Source organism: Thalassophryne amazonica, chromosome 7 (genome assembly GCF_902500255.1).
Source record: "Thalassophryne amazonica chromosome 7, fThaAma1.1, whole genome shotgun sequence".
In the NCBI taxonomy this organism is placed as follows: Eukaryota; Metazoa; Chordata; class Actinopteri; order Batrachoidiformes; family Batrachoididae; genus Thalassophryne; species Thalassophryne amazonica.
In genome coordinates, this window is record NC_047109.1 from 91,275,992 (window position 1) to 91,303,890 (window position 27,899).

Consider the following 27,899-nt stretch of genomic DNA (forward strand, 5'->3'; position numbering starts at 1 on the left):
CTTAAAAAAAAAAACTTTTCATGCACAATCTAAATTTCCACACAGCACCTCTTTCCATTATCAGGCCTAGCCATGAGGGGCCATCCAGTGTATTAACTTTACTTGCTTTTTGTCGACCTTATGGAGAGCCATTAGGAAAGATAAGAGCAACCGCCACTAGTCGCACACATCATTACCGCTACTTAAATGGGGATTGATAATTGATAGAACACTATGTTTAATGTGATACAGAGCAACATATTAAAACCACATAATAACAGAAAATATGAACAAGTTCCCAAATGCTCACACATAACATGACACTCACATTCAAATGAGAAGAATTTTAAACTGATCAAACGGACTCAAACTGTCATCTATTAAGTGTCTCAAAGTGGCAGCCCTGGGGCCTGATAAGGCCTGCAGAAAGCCAAAAATGGTGGTCTCACACAGGCCTTATCAGGAATGATTAAATATGGTCCACATGATAATTTTCCTTCTGAACAGAAAATTATAGAAACAGTGTTGCAGTTGAACAATATTTTAGACTGAAACACGTATTGTAAAACTAACGTACATTATTGCAAGCAGCAGAAAATATATTTTAAAAAGAGGGCGTTTTTTGGGTCCCTGTTGTAAATTTATCATTGAATATTTGCACGTGGCCCTGCGACAGACTAGTGTCCAGGGTGCAACCTGCCTCACGCCCTATGTCTGCCCCACCACCGCGACACGATCTTGGAAAAGTGGTTGAAGTGTTATGTGTCGACGCGGGTTGAGGAGCGGACCTGCGTCAGACGGAACCCAGCGCTACAAATAACCAGAAAAGCGGTTCCAAAAACAATATATTTATTTCACCCGCTGGTGCATAAAAAGTGTAAAAACAGAAATAGCGTCCTTCTGGTGGAGTGAAGGCTGGCACGCTCTCCAGCGCCCAAAAGGATCGAAGCCCGGCGCTCCTGGACCCACTACCACCGCCAAACACCCCCCAGGTGGACACGACAAACCGACTCTCTGCGAAGCATAGAAGAGGTGAGGTAAGTCAGCAGTTACAACTAATATCCTTCAAAAGACACACACTATCAGCAACACATGCAGGTCTGAATTTTAAGCTTTATGCAAATGAGCAGCTTCTCACAACAGGTGGAGGATCACTTGTCCGCATGCCACAGCAGTGATAAGCGAGCTGCACAATCCTCATCACAATTCAAGTATACTGCGTAACAAAATACCAAGTTACTATCAACAATTAGTCAAACACTTAATCACCTTTGATGTGTGCTGACAGCATGTGTCCCTCACCCTTCCTTGCTTCACGGGCTCGATGTGTCAAACCCAGGCGCGGTCCTCAGCGTCTCACAAACGAACATCACAAGGTCGAGTTCCCGGCAGTTCTGCTTGAATCACACATGACTTAAATGCAGAACGCCATCCAATTATCTGCTTCAGCTGAAAGTCTTTAAGGTTGCATGTGAGCACCATTCACAGGTGCTGCACATGATGGTGATGAGGGTGAAGGATTCTTCAGCCAGCACCTTCTCCACAGACAAATCAGTTCTCATGCCACCTGGAGAGCAAAGAAAAGAAAAGAACACCAAAATATCCAGCCACACCCCCAACACACAACATGAAGAAGTATATGTGTGTGTGTGTGTGTGTGTGTGTGTGTGTGTGTGTGTGTGTGTGTGTGTGTGTGTGTGTGTGTGTGTGTGTGTGTGTGTGTGTGTGTGAATATCTGCCAAATCCAGTCTGATGTCATATGTTTTCAAATTATACTCCATAATTTTGTCAGATTTGTAATGCTGTTGCTGTCAAATGATTCCAATAAAATCAAAGTAACACTATTTAGATATGTTTGACAGCTGAATAATATTACATTATGTGCCAGTTTTGTAGATTATTTTCACAATTCAATCATGTATCAGACTTTATAATTGTTATATCATACTGTAAAACACTAATATCAGTACCAGCAATGATGGCCAAAGGTTTTTTTGATTGACCGAGTACACCTTTGGGGAAGACTACACCTAGTCACTGGGCGCATCGGATAATCTACGTTTGAGAACACTGGTGTACTGTATGTATTTGTTTGCATATAATGTTCCATTTTTTCATGTTAAAACCACCTTGTAACAAGTAAAGAAAAAATGTGCCAATGGAAAAAGTAATAATTCATTTGTTAAGATTTTTTGAAATAAGGTTTAGAAAAAAGGACCTGTTTTGTGATCTGTCCCCTGTCCTTGTCTTATGTCCTGTTTGATAGTTGTTGTGCTTTTCCTTTATTTCATACTTTAACCTTTTTTTTTAGTTCCACTTTAGTTTTTAGCCATTGTTCCTTGGTTTTGTTTTTAGTCAGTTTTTGGTTTGCCTTTAGTTTGGTAATTATTTTTGGTTTGTTTTAGGTGCTATTCAACCCAGGGGTCTTTGTGCTTTGATGTTTCACTCTGTCAATCCCTGTGTGTGTTTGTATTAGTGGCCCTGAACTTGGTGTTCCTTCACAGCTGTGTCTCATCACAATCACCTCACCTGTCACTTGTCATCTCTTTATACGTCACTATTTATTTTGTCACTGTTCTGCCCTCACCTTGCTGTATTATTCTGGTTTGTTCAGCTCCTGTTGGTAGTAGTCAGTTCTGTGTTCAAACTACTTCAGTACCAGGTGTCAGTGTATTCTGTTTGAAGGCCTGTGTTCTGATTTTGTGACAGTCCATAAGGGGGTGCCGCAGGGTTCTGATTTAGGTCCCTTCTTATTCATCATTTATATCAATGAGCTGGGTCTAATGGTGTCTAATGCTAATTTGCATGTCTATGCTGATGACACAGTTATCGATTGTTGTGGTTCAACTCTTGTTCAGGTCATTGAATCCCTGCAGAATACCTTTGTTGCTGTCCAACACATATTTTCAGTTGAAACATGTTCAAAGTGTAGACAAGACCAAGCTTGTGTTGTTCTCCAACTCTAGGAAGAGGCCATGAGGGCTATGAAATAGAGGTGGGTCACATGTACAAATATCTGGGTGTTTGGATTGATGACTCAACTTTCAAACTTCTAAAGAAACTGAGGCTAAAGCAGGGTTTTTAATTTCCAAAATAATATGTGTTTTCTTTTAATGTGAAGAAGCAATGCAATGGGATCTTTCCTGGTTAAATAAAAAGCAAGTTCCTTCAGCTGCTCCCTTGTTTTTCACTCAGCGTCGCCACAGCAGATCCAAGGTGAACCTGCATGTTGACTTGACACACGTTTTGTCACACTGGATGCCCTTTTCAGGGGCGTCGGACTGGAGGGGGGGTAAAGGGTACTTCCACCCCTGCACAGTTGTAAAATGGTTTAGTCCAGACGCACAGGCCCCCCCCCACACACACACATCCCAAATGGGATCTGACAGCATGAGGAGAGGTTTTTAGGCTGAAATAAGTCCGGATTTCAAAAAAGAAGAGAAAAAAGAAAACTAAATGAGGGAAAACAGCTGCTAACCAAATTCTTTGAGAAGAGAGGTGAGCTCGAAAACTATCTTAACGTGCACGCAGGGAACTTGCGAATATCAGCACTGAGGACATTTAAACTTCACAGTTTAACAGGGAAAGACACGATAAACCCACGCTGGTTTTAGTGGCAAAATAACTAAACAAGCAGCCGCAGCTCTGCTCATCTCCCCCCATGGGACACACAGTCCACGTGGGAGGGAGAAAGGGAGGGAGGGGGACACGGAGCAGCACGAGGCTGCTGCTGTGATGTACGGTGGCACGCAGGACAGGAGCAGGACAGGAGCAGGACAGGAGCAGGACAGGAGCAGGACAGCTTACTTCTGCTGCAAGAAAATCAAAGGTCTTGACCCAGTCTCCCCTGACTTTCCACTGGTTGTTAGCGCATTTATGGCAAATTAATTACCCAAATGCTAAAAATAACTGCGTGCATTTAGCGCTGTCCCTTTCATTATATATGTGCAGATTTGGAAAAGTCTGTTTTATTACAATGACAGAAAAAACATGCGTTACCCTGCTGTGGGTTATAATATGACCACAGTCCAGTTGCACACACACAAATTGGTTAAACTTTTTATAATAAAATAAAAAAAAAATGTATTATCAGAATGTAATATTAACATTATGAGCCTTTAGTTTCAGACAAAGCAGGAGGAGGTGCTGGTCCAGGTTCTGGTCCCTCATCTTGTCAAATCGAATCAAATTTATTAATTTCTATAGCGCCAATTCACAATGAGATCGCCTCAAGGTGCTTCACACGGCATAATAAAAACAGAGAAAATCGAAATAAAAAGTTAAAAACACAATAAAAAGACAAAACCATAAATAACACAAGCAACAAGGATGTTAGTGAAGGTGAGCTTATGGAGCCACTTTACAAGCAAATTATTTAACTAAAATGTAATTAAATGTTAGTAACCTTTACAACATTTTTTTCCTGTTTTGTCTATTTGCTTTTTGGGATTACCTAATAAATAGTGTGTCTTTGTAGTCCCAGGAACCGAGGGACAGATAGAAGATGACTATACAAACTATATAATATTACAGAGAATTACAACGTATACAGAAAAGGAATAGGGCTATTATGGTATGAATCTAGGGAGTATATAATATGAATTAACCTTTTTACTTATTTTTTAACAAACACAAATATACTGCATTGATTTATTCAGTCTAATATTGTTAAGAAATAACAGGAATTACCTTCTTTTTTCAAATACAGGGTTATAAAATATGTCATTTTTATTATGACATTATTTTGTATTACTTCATAAGACAGTACAGTACTCCCTTAACCTACAACTTGTAGGTTAAGGGAGTAATATTTTGAAAGTCTGTTTGTTATTAATATGGACTGAGTTTAGTGAATGACATTGCTATAAGATGGGTAATCTGTTCTTTATTGTTTTGATTGTAGAATATTGTATTATGTTTTTTTTCTTCACACTGTTAAGCGATGAATTATACTTTTATTTAATTACTTATTTTGGAAAATTGTGTTAAATTAGATATTTTGCTATGACTGTAGATCTTATATCCCAAACCCTAATTTGTAGTCAAGTTAACATTGGGGTATATCTCTGTTAAAATGCACAGGGATGCACCAAATTGCACCATTTTTCTAGAAAATGCTACAACTTGGTCTCCCAGACCCCCCAACTTAATATTGTTCCCCCAACTTTAAAAAGGGTTCTGACTCCCAGGTGTGATCTAAGGTATACATGATGTAGACCTGGTTTGACTACGTATTAGAAATTGGCTAGTACCTAGGGCCCAGAATTTGGTGCTACGCCCCTGGCCCTTTTACATGGAGAAATGTGGCAGGAGTGGGGCCAAGCACACTAAAGGTTAAGTAAATATATTACAAATAAATAAATAAATAAAATCTCGCCCTTGTCCTGCTTCTGCTTTGTTCCTGCTCATTTGGACTGTCCCTCTGTTTTGGACTCTCACTTTCTACCCCAGTTTTGGGAAACAAACTATTTACTTTCCCCTCCTGTCTAGTCAGTATCTGCAACTTTGGGTTCAATCCTTATGAAATTGTGACAATGTGCTCTAACACAGCAGCTTAAAAATTGTACAGTGAGTAAAAAAAAAAAAAGAGACCCTTTCACAAATTTTTTAAGACGTATTTTCCTAAAAACAAGTTATATTTTATTGAAATTTGATTTAAGCGATTATGTGTTATATTAAATGCAATTATGTATTTTGATGAGAAAATAGATGAGTATACTTGGTAAGATTTTGTGTTTTTGCCCTGTGGGTTTTGCAGTGAATTAATTCACCCTTTCCAATAAATGATTTATTTATAAGATGGTTTTTGTTACTGCTTTATTATTAATATGTTGTGATAATTCATTGTTCAAGATAATTGTTTGATGCACTGAATGATCCAGCTGAATACAGGTGTGCAGTTTGTCTTCTTTCTTTTTTTTTAACCAGGAAGCAGCAGGTATAGGACAGCCCTCGGCAGCTCACTGTGCTCGGACACTGACGCTATGACTCCAGCATGGCTGATAAAGGTCCATTTTTAACTTCTTGTATTATTTTTTACCTGTCGATCGGTGCAGCAATATTCCAAATTCTTGAAGAGCCAAACTGGAAATCAGCAAAAGCCAAATATCTCCAAGACAAACAGAACATTTTGAAGAAGTATACCTGCTTAACACAAGAGGACCTGGATGGGATTTTGCAGGTATGAGTACATGCGAGTTTTATTAGAGAAAGTTACACAGAAGGGGGGATAACCAAGAGTTTTTAATTGATATATTCACCAGTTATAGAGTTTCCTTCAGTTATGGAGTTGTAATACCAACTAGGTTGCATTTTACAATAGCGGTGAATTTGATTCTCAACGCAATGTTTTCTTTGCGCGTCCTTTACATGTCAGGACAAGTGAACCAGTTTTTCCAGGTTCAAACAAAATAAGTATCCAGAATGGGTCATGAAACCACAACAAGAATGGCTTTTTTTTCTGTATACTTGCTGTTTTTCTTAGTGTCGAAGCGATCAGACCTCTAACATGTTGGTACTCAACCTGAGGCAACAACAGTGCCATTAAATGTGAATGTTTTCACAAGGTGTGTCCACTGGGAGCTGGGCGGCAGTTTACACATAGAAATAAAACAAGAATAGGCGTTAAAGTAGTTATAATACAGCATGGAAGAGTAGTGTGTTTTTGTTTGAGATTTTTTGTTTGTTTGTTTGTTTTTTAAACACATGTAGGTGGTTTCAGAGGCTGCCGGACAAGGCGTGACTATCACTGGGGATAAATACCGCAACACATGGGACTGGCTCAACTCTATGGTGTTTGCTGCCACTATTGTTACAACCATAGGTTTGTATTCAACCCTGACTCCCTGTGAAAAGCCTTATGTAGTTGATTTAAAGGGGAACTCAGGCATTTTTAAATCTTGATTCTATTTTTTGATGTTTTTGTGTTCATCTTTTCAGTCTGGATAAAAATGATTTTAACGGCTGCATTATTGGTTTAGAATGCAAATGTCATCATGTGTTCGCGGGTTATATCATGCATGGAGCAATCTAAAAACACTCGCAGTAAATCGCTTCTTCGCCACGGAACAGACATAAATGTCAATAAAAGCGTCTGGTTAGCATGGAGAGGATCCCAACAAAATGTGTGCATGTTTATTTTACTAAATGTAAAATAACTTTTTTAAATTACTGGTTATACAGTTGCTGCTTACATTAGGCCTCATGTCCATGTAGTACTTTTTTACGAGTGCCAGCATCTTTTTAAAATTGCTGTAAATCAGAACAGAGCACAAGCAACAGCCTCCAGAGAAGTGTCACTCGCAGTATTTTTTTTTTTTTTTTTGAGTGCTCCGCTTTTTTTGTGCCACCGCTCTGAGTGCTTTAAGTTGAAAATCCCTCACATTTTCAGAAAGACATTATGACATAACTGCAGTGCTTTTTCTGCCAACCAATCAGAGGAACCAAAACTTGATGTGATGTGTGAAGTTTTTGTGGTATGTGTCAATAGTCAACTGATTGTAAGTCCCTTTGGCTTCTCCCTTCTTTCACTGTTGTGGATCTGCATGCTAATTTGGCACGTTTTACACCGCATGCCCCAACTCCACATTATATGGAAAATGGGCAGGAGTGGCCTTGAACCAGGAATCTTCCACTCTTGAAATAAGTGCACTAACTACTTAGCCACCACCCCCTGTCAACAGTCAGCTAATATGCCACACAAAATTTATCACAATAGAGACCAAAGAATTAATTTATAATAGCAGAATGGACTGACTCTTAGTTCCTGCTGAGAGTGAGTGCTTTTTAATTGTCATGCTTATAAGCTAGTCGTTAGCTGTTTGTTGTCACAGCAACATTACATGAACAGCGTGTTTTTTATTTTTATTTTTTTAAGAAAGTGCTGAGATGAGGCGTTGGGATTCTTCGACACATGGTCTGCACTTTTCTGCCAGGAAAAAAAAACATTGTATGGACACATGACCCTAGCCTTGCACTCTATTTGGCGGCCCTGCTGTTCGCTGACTCATTCCAAGTCACTTCTATTGGCACTTTCTCCTCTTCAGTAGTGACAAAAAGCAGTTTCCCGTGTTCTTTTGCTTGCCCTGTACAATAACATTACGCAGCTGGTTAGCCAATGGCGGTGTTTTGCATTCTAAATCGATACTGCACTGGTTAAAATCGATTTTGTCTTGAGTGAAAAAAATTAATCCCAAAATATCTTATATAGATCCCAGGTTGAAAAATACCAAATTTCCCCTTTAACCCCTTAACGCCCAAATTTATATAGCTGTATATAAAAAAATGTTTTGTGTGTGTTTTTGCCTTTAAGTAGATGGTAAATAATGTTGAGATTATTAATTTCACTTTTGCACAAAAACTAGATAGTAATATTGGGTATTCTGGTAATGACTTTATGTTATAATGTTATAATAATAATGATGGTATGTTGCAAACTTGCAACAACAGGCATACAGGTCAATTTGGTAAGTTGCATATTTGAGTCAGAGATTGTAGCATATATGCGACGATGGGCGTTAAGGGGTTAACTCAGCTCCATCAGCATTTATACTTATTAACTCATAGAGTGCATACCTCAGCCAATATAATATGTTCTACCATTAAGACTCAGGAGACTAAAAACAGTTCCAGATTTAATTCATAGTAATATTGTACAGAACGTTAGAACAGTCTGTGAGGGAGGACCCAGTCATGACGGTTAAGGACGGTGATCTTGAATCCTGCTGTCAGAAGAAGTCAGGGGTGGAGCCTACCCCAGCCCTCAGACAGTGAGCAACTATTGGTGTTGGGATGGAAGCAGTAGAGTTTTAGGCTGGCAACAAAGAGGCGAGCTAGTGCTGGGGAACGGGGCGGGGGTGGGTGTTAAACCTGTTGCATTTACATGATTTCAGTATACACATTGTTTGCACATGTTCAGAATGTGAGACACAATAACATAAGAAAATTATGTATTTGAACACATTCTTAACATGTGCAAACGATGTGCATATTTAAGCCATGCTTCCATTTTCAGTGTGTGAGCCCCCAGGTTGGGCTCTCAGGATAACTATCATCTGAACATTGGCACCAAAATAGTACTTTACAGTGGGGCCAAAAAGTATTTAGTCAGTCCGTGATTGTGTAAGTTATCCTACTTAGAAAGATGAGAGAGGTCTGTAATTTTCATCATAGGTACACTTCAACTGTGAGAGACAAAATGAGAAAAAAAAAAATCCAGGAAATCACATTGTAGGATTTTTAAAGAATTTATTTATAAATTATGGTGGAAAATAAGTATTTAGTCAATAACAAAAGTTCAACTCAATACTTTATAACATAATCTTTGTTGCAATGACAGAGGTCAAACGTTTCCTGTAAGTCTTCACCAGGTTTGCACACACTGTAGCTGGTATTTTGGCCCAGTCCTCCATGCAGATCTCCTCTAGAGCAGTGATGTTTCGGGGCTGTCGCTGAGCAACACAGACTTTCAACTCCCTCAACAAACTTGTCTATGGGGTTGAAGTCTGGAGACTGGCTAGGCCACTCCAGGACCTTGAAATGCTTTTTACGGAGCCACTCCTTTGTTGCCTGAGCGGTGTGTTTGGGCTCATTGTCATGCTGGAAGACCCAGCCACATTGCATCTTCAATGCTCTCACTGATGGAAGGAGGTTTTGGCTTAAAATCTCATGATACATGGCCACGTTCATTCTTCCCTTAACACGGATCAGTTGTCCTGCCCCCTTTGCAGAAAAACAGCCCCAAAGCATGATGTTTCCACACCCATGCTTCACAGTAGGTATGGTGTTTTTCGAATGCAACTCAGCATTCTTCTTCCTCTAAACACGATGAGTTGAGTTTTTACCAAAATGTTCTATTTTGGTTTCATCTGGCCACATGATATTCTCCCAATCCTCTTCTGGATCATCCATATGCTCTCTGGCAAACTTCATATAGGCCTGGACACATACTTAAGCAGGGGGACACGCCTGGCACTGTAGGATTTGAGTCCCTCTCTGCGTAGTGTGTAGCCTTTGTTACTTTGGTCCCAGCTCTCTGCAGGTCATTCATCAGGTCCCCCCGTGTAGTTCTGGGATTTTTGTTCACCGTTCTCATGATCATTTTGACGCCACGGAATGAGATCTTGCGTGGAGCCCCAGATCGAGGAAGATTATCAATGGTCTTGTATGTCTTCCATTTTCTTACAATTGCTCCAACAGTTGATTTATTCACACCAACTTGCTTGACTATTGTAGATTCACTCTTCCCAGCGTGGTGCACATCGACAATTTTCTTCCTGGTGTCCTTCCAGGTGTCTTTTATACAGATAATGAGTTCCAACAGATGCCATTAATACAGGTAACAGGTGGAGGACAGAAGAGCTTCTTAAAGAGGTTACAGGTCTGTCAGAGCCAGAAATCTTGCTTGTTTGTGGGTGACCAAATACTTATTTTCCACCATAATTTACAAATAAATTATTTAAAAATCCTACAATGTAATTTCCTGGATTTTTTTTCTCATTTTGTCTCTCATAGTTGAAGTGTACCTATGTTGAAAATTACAGACCTCTCTCATCTTTCTAAGTAGAACATGCACAATCAGGGACTGACTAAATACTTTTTGGCCCCACTGTAGCAGAGGAAATGCTGAAGAGCATGAAGAAGAAGCGTTTGAAAAATATGAAGAACACCGAATGTCCCTCAGCTTATAGTGGCATTATTCATTCATTCATTTTCTATACTTGTTTGTTGGGTGTGAGGCAGAGTCCACCCTGAACAACATTGTCAGTCTATCACAGAGCCACAAATAGTCAAACACATTCACACTCCCACACACACCTATGGTCAATTTAGAGTAATCAATTCCCTCTCAAAAAAAGCCAAATAATCCAAAATCTAGCCAAATTGTCTTGTATTAAGCAAAAAAAAAAAAAAAAAAATCTGTCAGTGGGGTAAGAAAAATATACTTGGTTAGAATTCTCAAAACTAGTAAAATGTCTAGGCACTGAATAATCAAAATGTGCCTTAAAACGACACAGAATTCTTATTTTAAGATTAGCCTCTGTCTTAAAATTAAGAAAACAATCTTGTACCTTTGCTTGGATGATTTGAAATCCATTGCTTTTCCTTGTTACTGGTTAAATACAGATTGATATTAGCTCGAAAAACGAAAAAGTGAGCTCCATTTTCCCAAAATACGATATTTTTTCTTAAAAATGTTTGACAAGATTATTTTTCTATTTAGACAAAAATGAAGTCAAATTTTCTTGAAACAAGTCTGTTTTTGTTTTTTTTTTACTTTCTTAGATATCGTTTTTAGCCACGTGGGGTGTGCAGCCAGTACATTCTGAGTGCCGGTCCCAAGCCCGGATAAATGAGGAGGGTTACGTCAGGAAGGGCATCCGGCGTAAAACAAGCCAAGCCAACTATGCAGACTCAGAATCGAATTCCCATACCGGATCAGTCGCGGCCCGGGTTAACACTGTCCGCCACCGGTGCTATTGCCCAACAGGGTGCCGGTGGAAATTGGGCTACTGCTGGGCGAAGACGACGAAGAAGAGGAAGAAAACGTTGCCACAAACAGCGGGAGAAGACGAAAACTAGAAGGGTGGAAATGAGAGTGGGGACTTTGAATGTTGGCAGTATGACTGGTAAAGGGAGAGAGCTGGCTGATATGATGGAGAGGAGAAAGGTAGACATATTGTGTGTGCAAGAGACCAAGTGGAAGGGAAGTAAGAGCAGGAGCATCGGCGGTGGGTACAAGTTGTTGTACCATGGTGAGGACAGGAAGAGAAATGGTGTTGGGGTCATTTTAAAGGAAGAGTATGTTAAAAGTGTGTTGGAGGTTAAGCGAGTGTCTGACAGGGTGATGAGTGTGAAGTTGGAAATTGAAGTGGTGATGATGAATATCATCAGTGCATATGCCCCACAGGCAGGTTGTGAGATGAAGGAGAAAAAAGATTTCTGGAGTGTGTTAGATGAGGTGGTGGAGAGTGTGCCCAAGCATGAAAGAGTGGTGATAGGAGCAGACTTCAATGGGCATGTTGGTGAAGGGAACAGAGGTGATGAGGAAGTAATGGGTAGATATGGTATCAAGGATAGGAATGGGGATGGACAAATGGTAGTTGATTTTGCAAAAAAGGATGGAAATGGCTGTGGTGAATACCTACTTTAAGAAAAGGGAGGAGCACAGGGTAACATATAAGAGTGGAGGAAGGTGCACACAGGTGGACTACATTCTTTATAGGAGATGCAAGCTAAAAGAAATCACAGACTGTAAGGTGGTAGCAGGAGAGAGTGTCACTAGACAGCATAGGATGGTTGTTTGTAGGATGACGTTAGAGGTAAAGAAGAAGAAGAGAGTGAGAGCTCAACAAAGGATCAGATGGTGGAAGCTGAAGGAGGAAGACTTGTGTGAAATTTAGCGAGCAGGTGAGAGAAGCACTGGTTGGAGGAGAAGCAATTTTGGACAACTGGAAAAGTACTGCAGATGTGGTGAGGGAGACAGCTAGGGCAGTACTGGGTATGACATCTGGACAGTGGAAGGAAGACAAGGAGACTTGGTGGTGGAATGAAGAGGTCCAGGAAAGCATAAGGAGAAAGAGGTTGGCGAAAAAGTTTTGGGATAGTCGGAGAGATGAAGAAAGTAGACAGGAGTACAAGGAGATGCGGCGTAAGGCGAAAAGAGAAGTGGCAAAAGCAAAGGAAAAGGCATATTGCGAGCTGTACAAGAAGTTGAATAGTAAGGAAGGAGAAAAGGACTTGTAATGACTGGCCAGACAAAGGGACAGAGCTGGAAAGGATGTGCAGCAGGTTAGGGTGGTAAAAGATGCACATGGTAATGTGCTGACAAGTGAGGAGTGTGTGCTGAGAAGGTGGAGGGAATATTTTGAAGAGCTGATGAATAAAGAAAATGAGCAAGAGAAAAGGCTGGATGATGTGGTGAGAGTAAATCAGGAAGTACAAGAGATTAGCAAGGAAGAAGTGAGGGCTGCTATGAAGAGGATGAAGAGTGGAAAGGCAGTTGGTCCAGATGACATTCCAGTGGAGGCATGGAAATGTCTAGGAGAGATGGCAGTAGAGTTTCTAACCAGATTGTTGAATAAAATCTTGAAAAGTGAGAGGATGCCTGAGGAGTGGAGACGAAGTCTGCTGGTTCCTATTTTCAAGAACAAGGGTGATGTGCAGAGCTGCAGTAACTACAGAGGCATAAAGCTGATCAGCCACAGCATGAAGTTATGGGAAATAGTAGTAGAAGCTAGGTTTAGAAAACAGGTGAAGATCTGTGAGCAGCAATATGGTTTCATGCCAAGAAAGAGCACTACAGATGCAATGTTTGCTCTGAGAATACTGTTGGAAAAGTACAGAGAAGGACAGAAAGAGTTACATTGTGTGTTTGTGGACTTAGAAAAAGCTTATGATAGGGTGCCAAGAGAAGAGTTGTGGTATTGTATGTGGAAGTCTGGAGTGGCAGAGAAGTATGTTAGGGTAGTGCAGGACGTACAAGAATAGTGTGACAGCGGTGAGATGCGCAGTCGGAATGACAGACTCATTCAAGGTGGAGGTGGGATTACACCAAGGATCAGCTCTGAGTCCTTTCTTGTTTGCAGTGGTGATGGACAGGTTGACGGATGAGATCAGACAGGAGTCGCCATGGACTATGATGTTTGCAGATGACATTGTGATCTGTAGTGAGAGTAGAGAGCAAGTTGAGTCTAGTCTGGAGAAGTGGAGATATGCTTTGGAGAGAAGGGGAATGAAAGTCAGTAGAAGCAAGACTGAGTACATGTGTGTGAATGAGAGGGAGCCCAGTGGAATAGTGCAGTTACAAGGAGTAGAAGTGGTGAAAGTAGATGAGTTTAAGTATTTGGGGTCAACTGTTCAAAGTAATGGAGAGTGTGGTAGAGAGGTGAAGAAGAGAGTACAGGCAGGGTGGAGTGGGTGGAGAAAGGTGGCAGGAGTGATTTGTGACCGAAGAATATCAGCAAGAGTGAAGGGGAAAGTTTACAAAACAGTAGTGAGACCAGCTATGTTGTATGGTTTAGAGACGGTGGCACTAACAAAAAGACAGGAGGCAGAGCTGGAGGTGGCAGAGCTGAAGATGTTGAGATTCTCTTTGGGAGTGACAAGAATGGACAAGATTAGGAATGAACATATCAGAGGGACAGCTCAGGTGGGATGGTTTGGAGACAAAGTCAGAGAGGCAAGATTGAGATGGTTTGGACATGTGCAAAGGAGGGACTGAGGGTATATAGGGAGAAGGATGCTGAGGATGGATCCACCAGGCAGGAGGAGAAGAGGGAGACCAAAGATGAGGTTCATGGATGTGCTGAGAGAGGACATGCAGGTGGTTGGTGTGACAGAGGAAGATACAAAGGACAGGGTGAGATGGAAACGATTGAGCTGCTGTGGCGACCCCTAACGGGAACAGCCAAAAGACAAAGAAGAAGATATCGTTTTTTGCAGTGATGTCTTTGGAAGTGGGAGCACCCAGAGAGAACCCAGGTGAACACAGGGAGAACATGCAAACTCTGCACAGAAAGGACCAGCTCAGAAACAAACCTGGGACCTTCTCGCTGTGAGACAACAGCGCTAACCATTAATCCACCATAATAACTATAATGTCTTATAAATGATCTATAGAGAAATGTATAATGCACAATAAACTTGTTTTAAGTCTTCATAATGCATTATAAGAACATGCTACCCTCTTGTCTGTTCTGTTTATAGGTTATGGCAATGTTGCCCCAAAGACTGTTGGTGGCCGTGTGTTCTGCATCCTGTATGGACTTTGTGGGATCCCACTGTGTCTGGTGTGGATTAGTGATCTAGGATCATTCTTTGGAGACCGGGCCAAGCGTCTCTCCCAGATTATGATCCGTAAAGGCGTTTCAGTGGTGAGAACCTGAAGATGGGGCCATTATTTGTGTCCATACTGAATGAAATCCACAAGCTTCTTTAAAGTTAACACAACACAATTTGTGTTTATTTCTTCTTTCTGTTAGAAAAAGGTCCAGTTTACATGTACAGTCTTGTTCCTTTTATGGGGGCTGTTCATGCACCTGGTGATCCCTCCATTTGTCTTCATGTCTGTGGAAAGATGGAGCTACCTTGAAGGCCTCTACTTCTCTTTCATCACGCTCACCACAGTCGGTTTTGGAGATTATGTGGCAGGTAGGTGTGACTTTCTGCCCAAAATAACAAAAGTCACATTTTTGCTTAGCATTATTTGTTGGGATTGGGTATTTCCATGCTAGCGGATTTACTTTCATTTCAGGCGTCAATCCGGACATAGATTACCCAGCGCTGTACCGAGTGTTTGCTGAGCTATGGATCTACATGGGCTTGGCCTGGCTCTCCTTGTTCTTCACCTGGAATATCCACATGGTCGTCAAGGCTCACAAGGTCCTAAAGAAAAAAAGGAGGCAGAGGCACAAGTTCTTGTATGACGATACGCAGAGGTCTGTGGAGCAAAAGCCAATTCCAGAAACAAAGCCAACGGTCATCGACATATTCAACTTCCTATCCGAGAAGGACGAGGACTACAGCACGGTTATCAATGAGATTGGCAAGTCGGCAAAGAAGAGCACAGACTGTATGAATCGCTCGAAGAGCTGCAGTGACATCTTGGGAACTCATATTCAGACTTTGGACAGCTCTCCACGCCACAGACGCATAAGTAGTATCAGTGAGGTGTTCATGAACAAAATACCTGGTGTGGACACAAGCAAAAAGGAGGAGGAGGAGCATTCTCCAGTACAAGGCAATGGAGACCCAGAACAATCCAAAAGTGTGAGGACAGACTTTGAGAAGAACACAGATGAATGTGAACACGCTTCGAATATGAAGGGCATCACCATCAGTGTACCTCCCAAAGACACAGAAGAAATTGTGCACCATCCTGATAACAGGAGGACTAGGTTTAGAATCTCCAAGGTAGTGGAGAATGACGAGGAGATGGATAAAGATGAAAACATGTAAAAGATTTGCATGGGCACGCCTTTTACCCAAACTGTGGATCCCTGTCTTTAAAGCACATAGTGATGTGTGAAGCATTTTGTGTGCAACACAAACACATCAGAACATACTTCAGTTTGTGTACAGAATATACTAGTTCTGCACAAATGTCATAATTAAAGACATTCAGGGATCCAGTGCATTGTCCACATAGTGTATGTGTCAAAGTGCTTAGCTTCATTATCCAGTACTTTTATGTGATATATTCTGTTCCAAAAGATTTTTGCTGTCAAGCAGCAGTCTTGTCTGTGAAGGTACATGTCAGTTGTCCGGGGGTCTTTGTGAACACAGATTATTTCAAATTGCAGCAGAGGGCTTTGTGGTACACTGTGCCAATGAGCAGCTTTCCATCATAGCGAGCTGCTATAGATGAACCAATAATCACACTGCCATTGTCAGCGTACACCTGAGTCACCATGGACTGCTCCGAGTGTATGTTCTGGACCCGGATCACCTGGAGAGAGAGAGAAAAGAGTGGAAGTGAAAGAATAAATACAAACATGAAATAAGGAGGCCTGATTTCCTTCACTGCATTATTTGCCCACAATTATGTGTGTGTGTGTGTGGGGGGGGAGTTGTCAGTTGGGGGTTGTCAGTCGGGGCAGGGTCCAAATGGACCACTGGACTATTTATGGTTGTTTAGCTGCAACATTTCTATTAGATTAGATTAGATAGAACTTTATTAATCCACTGGGAAGCCTCCTTCAGGTAAATTGAAGTTCCAGCAGCATTGTATAGCAGCACACAGGGTAAGAAGCACGGAGAGTATCAAAAGTAGAAGTAAAAAACAAATTGCAAAATGTAAATACAAATATAAATACCAGAAATAGTGCTCGCTACTGGTTTAATGGCTACTACTGTTCCTCTCCTTTCCGTCCCGTCTTCCTATTACTGCATGGTCTGACAATTCTGTGTTGTGTTACGTGTTGGTAGGCCCATAGCAGATGATCACCCCACTGAATCTGGTCTGCTTGAGGTTTCTTCCTGTCATGAAAAACACCCGGGTAAGTTTTTCCTTACCGCTGTCGCCCATGTGCTTGTACGTGGGGTGGGTAAGGCTTAAACTTTGCTTGCGCATTGGAACTGTGGGTTGAGTTTTATTGTGATTTAGTGCTGTACAAATAAACTGAATTGAAGCCAGAATGCAACCTCTAAATTGAATGTTTTTTAATTCTAGGTCAGACATAACTTCAGCACCACAGTTGCACCTGCTTCAAATTGCGGTGATATCCGTTTTGCACTAGAGCCAATACTTTTCTAGGCTTTCGAAAAGCATAGGTATGCACCCTATAAAATGTAGTGAGTGAACAGATTGCTAAATTAGTCCATCCCTTCCACTTTAACACAGTAAGTCAAAATCAATAATGCCATCATCTTCAAACTCAACAAATTAAAAAAATGAGGATGAACTGATTAGAAATTAGTTCATTTTGATGCATCAAATTAATATAAAAAAAGCAGCTGTTGTAAGTAAATTCTGATGTTTCTTAGTTCTTGACCCGCTGAATACATACTGTACTTTATTTTTGCTATGTCAGACTGCTACCATGCCAATCGGTCCGATCGCGTATCAGATTTGCGACTTTGACTTCATGGCATGAAATAAAATAAAAAGCGAACAAAGAAATTATGAGCGATAAAGAGGACCATCCTCTAAGTTAATTTTATTACCCTGACAACTTTGAATTGGAGGAATTAACAGCAAGCGAGCTTCGAGTGGACATGTAAAACGAAGACCAACAAGATGAAAATTATTAACCTTGCTCGGTTAATAATCCTTTATCACATGCAGTATGAAAATTAGGAGTACGTGTGGTTGGAATTGTACACAGCTTGAAATAAGCTTTTTATTGACTGATGGTTAATTAGGTGTGAGCAGAGCAGGTAGGACAAAAATAAGGGGCAGATGACCACAGCTTTAATATGCTTTTGATTTTGTGGGAAAAAGGTTGTGCTGGGAGACTTGACCTTATGTACACTTTACTGATTTTCTGACATCTGTGTATTGTTCTTTAGCCATTCCACACATACCCAGTGTAGGGTGGACATTCAGTTACGTTTGCATAATCTTGACACAAATTATAGCAAGTCGGGGAAGTCAGGGCACAGTGGATCAGAAATGTTGTTTTGTGGCAGCATAAACATTATGCATAGGTTGAGGTCATTCTATTGTGGATTTAATACAGCAAGTTATTGTTTATAAGGCTGTGTTATTTATGCCTCCCAAAGTGTAATTTACAGGTGTTTAAAAGCAATTTTAAAATTTTTGATTCACTGTGCCCCAGATACTAATTCGTTGGCCACAGTGAATTAGTATCTGAGGCACAGTGAATCAACTTAGAATATAATGAAAATACACATAATTATTAAGATTTCTTCAAAATTATTAAACATATGCTGATGCATATACAAACTATAATCCAGCAAACCAGCTATGTAAAGTGTGTGTCTTATAGTGATATAAGTCCTTTAGAAACTATTATAAATACAACTGTCATAATTTCTGTTAAAACATGAAAACAGCTGTTTATATATACAACTTATAGAAATAATTCATGGAAAATAAATGTATAAGCTTCAACAAGTAATATTTGTCATCCACTTGATACTGGGGCTTAGTAAATCACTTCCTAGACTGATTCACTCTGCCCCGATTCACTGTGCCCCGGGTGCATGTGACACACATGAGTCATGTTATCAAATAGCTGATAGTCTGGAGAAGACATAACACATTCTCATCAGTTGGACGGGGTAGTCTTCTAACTAATAACATTTTTTGGGCCACCCTTCCTCTGTTGTGAGAAATAAATACAAAGACACTGACATCCACAAAATGTACTTTTGATAGGAAAAAAAAAAGACTTCATCCGCCACTTAGTTTTATCCTTAATGTATCCAAAAACAACACTAATTTATAAGGGGGATGTCGTTTTTCATAAAAAATATTGCATAACTGCTGCAAATATATATGTAGTTTTGCAGATATAGCAGCTGATTCACTGTGCCCCATGATTCACCATGCCCCGGTTTGCCCTACAGTTACAGGTGTCAGGCTCGTTGCTGGAATGTGACATTGGCAGGTTGCATGAGCACTCCATGTCAGTGTGGTCACTATTTCAAGGTTGTCAGGGCAACACAACAACAGGAAGCCGCAATGACCATGTGTAATGACATTGCTACACAACATCATGCCTGTCCTGCTACAAGGACTGCTGTGCTCAAGGTCATGACCCTCAGCATCACCTGCATTAGGCAGTCTTGTATAAAGTACCTCAAAGTGATACTTGAGTGAACGTATAAGTATCTTACCATAAAATTACTTTGATAAAAGTTAAAGTCTGCTTTAAAATTACTTGAGTAAAAGTCTTAAAGTATCTGACATTACTATACTTAAGTATCAAAAGTAAATTTCTCATATAAAATGTAATTTAAGTAAAAGTATTTAGTAAAAGTAAAATCCAAAATGAGTGGAGAGTGAAACAGCGACACGAAAAGAAAGTCAGTGTGGTGTCTGGAGAAACCAGGAGGGGGCCTCAACCCTTATAAAAGGCTAGATCCACCTCTGGCAGAGCAGCTGGTGTTGGTGACGGGATGCGTGACCAACAGGTGGATGTATATAGCAGTAAATAAAGTTGCCATTCTTTTCCTGGAAGACCCACACACACTTTTCTATTAAACACAACACCCAGGCTCTTGTGAAACAGAACAGTCATTTATAGCTACACCGTTGTGCCAAATTTAAGGAAAAGTAAAAAAAAAAAAAAAAATGCACGCATCACCACCACCAACCACTGCAAAGCAACCAAACACAGCGCTCTTTGCACTCTCAAATCCAAATCACGCTGCCATTTTTACGCAGCGCTTCTCCACAAACATTTAAAATAAAATAAATGAAATGAAACAGCCATGCTGGCCAGTTTTGTCTGTACTGAAGTTTTCCCCTTAACTCTGATCATGCGCTGGACTCCAGCGGGAGCCCATCCGTGTGTGTGTGTGTGTGCATCAGCATGTGCACATTTGGAGTCCAAAGCGCGGATGGTTTTCACCCTCCACAGTCTTCCTCTTCCTCAGTGGAGGCGCAGATTCACCCTGTCATCTTTTATATTTTTTTGTCTTTTAAACTTGTTTTATGTCAAACATGGCACTTGATGCTGCAGGGGTGAAAGGCGCTGCGCTCCAGCTGTAGAAGACTGTGTCTCTTCCCAGTGTACAGCTGTGCTCTGGCTTACTTTCACCTCTGCAAACAAGCACTGCCCAATCAAATTTCTTCTACTTTTATATTGTAGTAACGAGTAACAAAGATATTTAAGAGAAATGTATCAGAGTAAAAGTATACATTTTGTTGAGGAAATGTAGTGAAGTTAATGTGAAAGTCGCCAGAAATGTAAATAACTAAGCAAAGCACACATACGCCAAAATTCTACTTAAGTACAGTAACGAAATATTTCTACTTCGTTACATTACAAGACTGGCATAAGGTAAAGAAGACGTGTGAGGGAAGCCACCAAGACAAACATGACAACTCTGAAAGGCTTTTGCAGTTGTGACTGATTGTTGGAGATCTTCATGCCATTTGGATGACAGCCCAACCACAAGTCCCGTTTTGTCGTCCACCTCAATGTTATCACAAAGTGACCCCAAAGCAACAGACTGATGGAATGTAAGCAGCGTACAGAATATGAGTCCTGATATAAAAACTGTAACATTGCATAAACAGTCCAGTAGCAGTGATGCACTGGTTAGTTTGACTCTTTTGTGCAGGAATCACACTGTATTACCTTAACATACACCAAATGTTGCCCTTCTTGTCTCTCCAAAACATCTATCTCATGGTCTGTTATGTCTGAAACATAAATGTACCTGCAAAGCAAAGATAAAATTTTTTTCCTCCATATATTTTATTGACACTCTGTTGTAGAACATATGACAATGCATGATCATGCACAGTCCTATCATGGAAATAACCCGAGGGAGTAACCGTTTGTCTGGCGACATGTTGATGCCATTTGCAGAAAGAAAGCCAGTAGCAGCCACCCTCACTGCCTGTGGACTGTAGTAGATCACGTCACACCAGGGGAGACCCAACAGGATGGAGATCATGTGCAGTGCGTCGCTGGTAAAGAAGTGATCGTTGGTGGCGTAGAAGCTTTCTACCCCAACCGCAACGATGTCGTTCACACTAACAGATGTAGAAGGAAGACGATTGTAAAGTGGACAAGAAAACAAACACCAAATGTGAACGGTTTTTCTACCTGTGGTACCTGTGGAGCAGCGGGTGAGTAATAGTCATCAGGTGAACAAGGGTATAGTCTTCAACATAACTGAAGATCTCTACTTGGCTTCTGTGCTCAGGGTGATTGACAACAAACAGGTAGACGATGTTATCTGAGGAGGAACAGCAATGCATTATGGGTTATCATCCTCTTCTACACAATAAAGAAAAAAATATATATATATTTAAGTTGAAATAGCTACAAGTTCAACAACACAATCTAAGAAGCATTTTTGAAACTCAAAACGATCAGGTTTCCAGAAGGGATGAGGTTACAGACACAAGACTCGTATCTGTTGCTGTTATGAGATATTCTTGTACAGAAAACCTGTTTTGTCAATCAAATAACTGTTATAACTTCATGCCTTTGCTTTTACTTTGGTGATGTTGTGCTTTGGGGTTCACTTCACCTTCATCATCAGCGTACACACTAATGCCATGCGGGTTGAAAAGGTTCAGGTCCAGATCTCCTTTGATTTCCATCTCTACAGGGTGTGGATGTGGGTGCAGCAGGTCCATAACATAAATCTTTCCTGGTTCATCAGAGACGGAAGGTAGTCCAGGATACTTCAAGCCCTGAGTGGAAAAGACTGCATTCAGTTGGCTCGGCAATTCAGTGATCACATCAGTTATGTTAATAAACACTGTTAAACAATACAATCTGCAAAATGCTAAAAGCAAACACACTTATATTTTTGACCGATTCTGACTGAAAAAACTCTTTGAATCATATCAAGCCAGGTACCATATTAAAGGACATTTTACAGAGTACATTTATTGAACACTGCAGCAAGATGTACAGTATGCAGCATTAATCCTGCTTGGATTGAAAATGCGTATTCGACAGCTGAATGATTCCCGTTTCCATCTTTGAAATCCCCATGCATTACTCCGGTTGGTGAAAATATGAAAATCGCAATGAAAACCTTTGTTGGTGTTTTTAGGACTTAACCCTTCAACCCCATAGTGTTGAGTTTTCCTTACAATGTTCTCTAAGTACCACAAACAAGAATCCAGTAGTGTTTAATTAGGGTACTATCTGGGTTACGACTGTTGGAGAGTAGTTGGAGACGTGAATTTGTTTTTTCATGGTATGATAGTAATAAAAAATGCGATTTGATACAGGCACCATGACACAGTTATCACGATTTGCAATGTGACATTGCACCCCTAATGTTTAGCATAAATTGATTGATCACAATAGATATGACATAGGGTGCAATTGGGGGGGTTGAAAAAGTGTCTGTTTCAGTAAAACATTCAGTGAAAACATCACCCTCTGTGGACAAGCGCCCTGCGTATACCTCGCTGATTTTCATTTTAAGTTGTTTTTTTGATAGGACTGACCATAAACCCCAGTTATAAAAACAAGAATAAGATCAACTTTATGTATCCCAAAGGAAACAATTTTGCCATTATACTGAACTGTTAACCAATAATTTGAGATAATTCCATCCATCCATTTTTTAAACCCAATTACTGCAGTTAAGGGTCATGAGGGGAGATCATTACATTGTAGCTATAATTCGTATTCATGGAAAGATAGAAATATATTAAAAATGCTACATACTGTGCTTATGAAGGCCAGCCCATCAAGTATTGTGATGTCCTCTGCACCAAATTCTGGACAAAAATAAAACACATTACCATTTTCTCAGTGGCATGGTGACACAAGTGGTTAGGCCACCCACGCCCCGTTCTGATAAAATATGTAAGGAATGGCATCGGCTCTAAAACCATAACCTTACACTGGTCAACAAAATTGTTTTTTCTTGCATGGACTTAACTGATTTAGGGTAATTTTGGGATGTTGAATCTGAATCTGAACTCAGAGTTCCGCTATCACGTGACATTTCTTTGCAATCTGCATGTTCCATATTGATGGATTATGCAAAAGTCGCTCATTTACTCATGAGTTTGATGCCACTAATCATGCACAATATCGTTTATGGTGCCGAAGAGGTGTGCAAGACTGCAGCTTTTGCTTCATTGCTCTCAAAAATGTGATGTGATTGACAAAAACTAATACCAGATTTGGATTCAGTGCCCCAAGTGACCTGAAAGCCATTGAAAAACTCCATGCAAGAAAAATCGTTTTGACCAGTGTTATCAGACAAAGTTTGCTTAGACCATAAAAACTGCTCATTCATTTTTGATACACTACAATCAAGGGACATGGGGGGCTGGAGCCTATCCTAGCAGTCATAGGGTGAGAGGAAGGGTACACCGAGGACAGGATACTAGTCTGTCACAGGGGTGACATACAGAGAAACCTACGTTCACCTATGTTCAATTTAAAGTTTCCAATTCACCTATCATGCATGTCTGTGGTTGTGGGAGGAAGCCGGAGCACTGGGAGGGAACTCGAGTGAACACACAAAATGACCAGGTGGGAAGCAATCCCATGACCTTCTTACTGTGAGGCAACAGTGCTAACCACCAAGCCGCCATGTATACTGTAATATTTGTCATTACAGGCAAGAAAAAGATATAGAAATGTTTTGACCCCCCCCCCCCCAAAAAAAAAGAATAAAAAAAAGATAAAGATGAAAGACCAAGAGTCTCTACCAATATTCTTTATGTAATGACAGTCGAGGTGTTTCGGTGTCACTTCTCTGAAGGCAAGAGACATTTCCCTGTAAAAAAAAAGAAAGGAGGGAAAACGTTTTTCATAAAAATGCATCAATTTTCTCATGGGTCTCATATATATATATATATATATATATATATATATATATATATATATATATATATATATACACACAGATTCTCTGAATCTTCTGATTATACAACCCCTGGCAAAAATTATGGAATCACCGGCCTCAGAGGATGTTCATTCTGTTGTTTAATTTTGTAGAAAAAATCAGATCACAGACATGACACAAAACTAAAGTCATTTCAAATGGCAACTTTCTGGCTTTAAGAAACACTATAAGAAATCAAGAAAAAAAGATTGTCGCAGTCAGTAACGGTTACTTTTTTAGACCAAGCAGAGGGAAAAAAATACGGACTCACTCAATTCTGAGTAATAAATTATGGAATCACCCTGTAAATTTCCATCCCCAAAACTAACACCTGCATCAAATCACATCTGCTCGTTGACATTAACCCTATGTCATGAAATTGACCCTATGTGTCTTTTTGCAAGGAATGTTTTCACAGTTTTTGCTCTATGGCAAGATGCATTATCTTCTTGAAAAATGATTTTATCATCCTCAAACATCAGAAAAGTGTCCAAAATATCAACGTAAACGTGTGCATTTATTGATGATGTAATGACAGCCATCTCCCTAGTGCCTTTACCTGACATGCAGCCCCATATCATCAATGGCTGTGGAAATTTACATGTTCTCTTCAGGCAGTCATCTTTATAAACCTCATTGGAACGGCACCAAACAAAAGTTCCAGCATCATCACCTTGCCCAATGCAGATTTGAGATTCATCACTGAATATGACTTTCATCCAGTCATACACAGTCCACGATTGCTTTTCTTTAGCCCACTGTAACCTTGTTTTTTTCTGTTTAGGTGTTAATGATGGCTTTCGTTTAGCTTTTCTGTATGTAAATCCCATTTCCTTTAGGCGGTTTCTTACAGTTCGGTCAGAGACGTTGACTCCAGTTTCCTCCCATTCGTTCCTCATTTGTTTTGTTGTGCATTTTCGATTTTTGAGACATATTGCTTTAAGTTTTCTGTCTTGACGCTTTGATGTCTTCCTTGGTCTACCAGTATGTTTGCCTTTAACAACCTTCCCATGTTGTTTGTATTTGGTCCAGAGTTTAGACACAGCTGACTGTGAACAACCAACATCTTTTGCAACATTGTGTGATGATTTACCCTCTTTTAAGAGTTTGATAATCCTCTCCTTTGTTTCAATTGACATCTCTCGTGTTGGAGCCATGATTCATGTCAGTCCACTTGGTGCAACAGCTCTCCAAGGTGTGATCACTCCTTTTTAGATGCAGACTAACAAGCAGATCTGATTTGATGCAGGTGTTAGTTTTGGGGATGAAAATTTACAGGGTGATTCCATTATTCCTCAGAATTGAGTGATTCCATATTTTTTTTCCTCTGCTTGGTCTAAAAAAGTAACCGTTACTGACTGCCACAATCTTTTTTTCTTGATTTCTTATAGTGTTTCTTAAAGCCAGAAAGTTGCCATTTGAAATGACTTTAGTTTTGTGTCATGTCTGTGATCTGCTTTTTTTCTACAAAATTAACTGAATGAACATCCTCCGAGGCCGGTGATTCCATAATTTTTGCCAGGGGTTGTATTATGGACTGTAGATGATGGAATCCCTAAATTCCTTGCAATTGAATGTTGAGAAACATTGTTCTTAAACTGTTGGAATATTTTTTCACGCAGTTGTTCACAAAGTGGTGATCCTCAACCCATTTTTGATTTTCAACTTTCCCAGTCTTTTGTTGCTCCTGTCCCAGCTTTTTTGAAATGTGTTGCAGGCATCCATTTCAAAATGAGCAAATATTTGCACAAAAACAAAAAAGTCTATGAGTTTGAACATTAAATATCTTGTTTTTGTGGTGTACTAAATTGAATATAGGTTGAAGAGGATTTGCAAATCATTGTATTCTGCTTTTATTTACATTTTACACAACATCCCAACTTCACTGGAATTGGGCTTGTATGTGTGTGTGTGTGTGTGTATATATATATATATATATATATATATATATATATATTTATTTATTTTATTTTTTTTTTCAGTTTAAGTAGGTTACGGATTTCACTTTATAGATCAGTTACTTCAGGAAATCTTGATCACAAGCCCTATCACCACAAAAATGTTTTGGGGGGTCACTACAGCTGGTGGGGTGGGGTGAGCTCTGATCAGGCTCTCACTTTTGGTGTCAAGTGCCTGGCCCCACTAGGTGTGACCTGCTCTGGGGACAGTGTCAGGTGTCAAACTCAGGGAGGACAAAAACCACCTATGGAGACTCCGGTAAAGTTAGAAAGATATTCACAGATTCAAAGTTGACAGCTCAATAAATGTTGAGAAACATTGTAGAAAAACAAACCACACTAGTTTCTAACCTCAGGAAGGTAGACAACAAGCTACAACCTTATTTTTATCAATATAAGCTGAGCTGAAAAAATATCGATTTGAACGAGCAGGTGGCTGAGAAATGGAAGCGTAGGGACATCTACAAAGTACAAAAAGGAAAAGAAACACCAGGAAGCTCGTACGCTTTCAAGCTAAGGGCCCTAGTGTCCTCCCCTCTTGGTTGCCCCCCCAGGCACCATAGCAAGTTTGGTGTTGATTGCTTAATTACTGTGGCTGTGCATAGCAAGCGCACACACACGCACACATGGTCAGCTTTATATATTACACTATTTAAACTGAAGCAGTGCGTCTGTGTATTAAAAAAAAATGCAGCTGTGTGTTGATGCGCCCTTGGAGTGAAAGTACACGCAGAAGTGAATCAAACTCCTTTATTGGACGGATTCTTATCGGATTTATCAATGGTGCTTTTGTGGAAAACTTTCACGTGAGGCCGTTTATCACAGGCTGCGTGCACAGTGCACACGCCGTCTTGAAAGCGCCAAAACTTGCAAGGATGCGAAAAAAATAAACCACCATTGTCCAATTCAGGTGAGGTTATAATGGATCTGTACTGTCCAAGCACATTTTTACTTGTCCCAGACAAATGGACAAGCGTTAATGTTGATGGCTGTATTGTCTATTTTTTTCTGTCTTTCTTTGAGAGCTCGCTGCATCGCCCCCTCCAGCAGCTGGCACCCCTGGCAACTGCCTATAAGACCTATGGCAAGAACTGGCTCTGGTTTCAGGCCACTTAAATGCAGAATTATTTTTAATCACTTGTAAAATCTATTTTGTTGCTTCCCTTGTCCCTTTTTGGTTGTATCTCTAACACCTTTTTGCATGTTTAATCCTAACAGTACATCATCACCCTTGATGAACATGCAGAGTTCAGCCATATATCTTGGATTATAGTCTGTCTCTATAATCTCAACACTATCAGTGGATTTTCCCTCAACTACTGAATCACAAAGCTCACTTCAGGTTCATAAAACAAAACTTACTTCAGTTTAATGAATCTGTGTCCAATCAAAGCTGCAAGAGCAGCAATAACGGCAACCAGCAGTCCTTTCTTCATAGCAGCCATTTCAGGATCAGAGGTCACACAGGAACTCTTTCAGCTATTTGATTCAAGCACTAAAGGTGGAGCCAAAGTTTGTTTGCATGTGCAGCTCTGACATCTGTTTATGTGCTGGCCCTGTCTGCTCCTTTGTCTAAAAATCACACATAACGTGATTAGAACAACTTAGAAGACAAGGCCAAATCACAATACAAATAAATAATTAAATATTTATAGGGGTTTTGCAGTCTGGTTCATAAATATTTGGACAGTTGTGCCATTTTGTTTTTCACCACAGTGGAGTTGAAATGAAGCAATGACAATGTAGTTGTAGTGTCGACTTTAGCTTTAATTGAAAGGCTTTAACAAAAGTATCACATTAAAGAATTGCATCCATTTTATAGGCATTTTCAGAGGCCAAAAGTAATCATACGAAATAATTATAATAATGATAATAATAATTATAAGAATGATCATTAATATAAATCATCACTTTTAGAGCCAGTATTCTGCTTTAGTCAATGATGGATACAAT

The 27,899-nt window shown here is 40.1% G+C and overlaps 2 protein-coding genes across 2 annotated transcripts; one reads left to right on the top strand and one right to left on the bottom strand.

Moving 5' to 3' along the window:
• The first annotated feature begins 5,861 nt into the window (after positions 1-5,861).
• Positions 5,862-16,101, top strand: LOC117514538 (potassium channel subfamily K member 5-like). Its single transcript, XM_034175047.1, has 5 exons — positions 5,862-6,160; positions 6,691-6,802; positions 14,686-14,852; positions 14,961-15,129; positions 15,233-16,101. Exons 1-5 carry the CDS (start codon positions 5,975-5,977, stop codon positions 15,934-15,936), a joined length of 1,338 nt encoding a protein of 445 aa, XP_034030938.1. The 5' UTR covers positions 5,862-5,974; the 3' UTR covers positions 15,937-16,101.
• A 142-nt stretch (positions 16,102-16,243) lies between these two features.
• Positions 16,244-27,472, bottom strand: LOC117514539 (serum paraoxonase/arylesterase 2-like). The gene is given in 10 exon segments (XM_034175048.1): positions 16,244-16,426; positions 20,496-20,571; positions 20,573-20,622; positions 20,751-20,832; positions 20,951-21,151; positions 21,234-21,357; positions 21,655-21,820; positions 22,815-22,867; positions 23,813-23,880; positions 27,309-27,472. Coding segments are annotated over 10 exon segments (1,065 nt in total). The 5' UTR covers positions 27,392-27,472; the 3' UTR covers positions 16,244-16,264.
• Between the last annotated feature and the right edge of the window lie 427 nt (positions 27,473-27,899).

Coding starts and splice junctions, on each gene's coding strand:
- LOC117514538 (XM_034175047.1), top strand. CDS start 5,975: ATGGCTGATAAAGGTCCATTTTTAACTTCTTGTATTATTTTTTACCTG. Junction 14,853..14,960: donor TCCGTAAAGGCGTTTCAGTG/GTGAGAACCTGA, acceptor TCTTTCTGTTAG/AAAAAGGTCCAGTTTACATG. Junction 15,130..15,232: donor TTTTGGAGATTATGTGGCAG/GTAGGTGTGACT, acceptor CTTTCATTTCAG/GCGTCAATCCGGACATAGAT.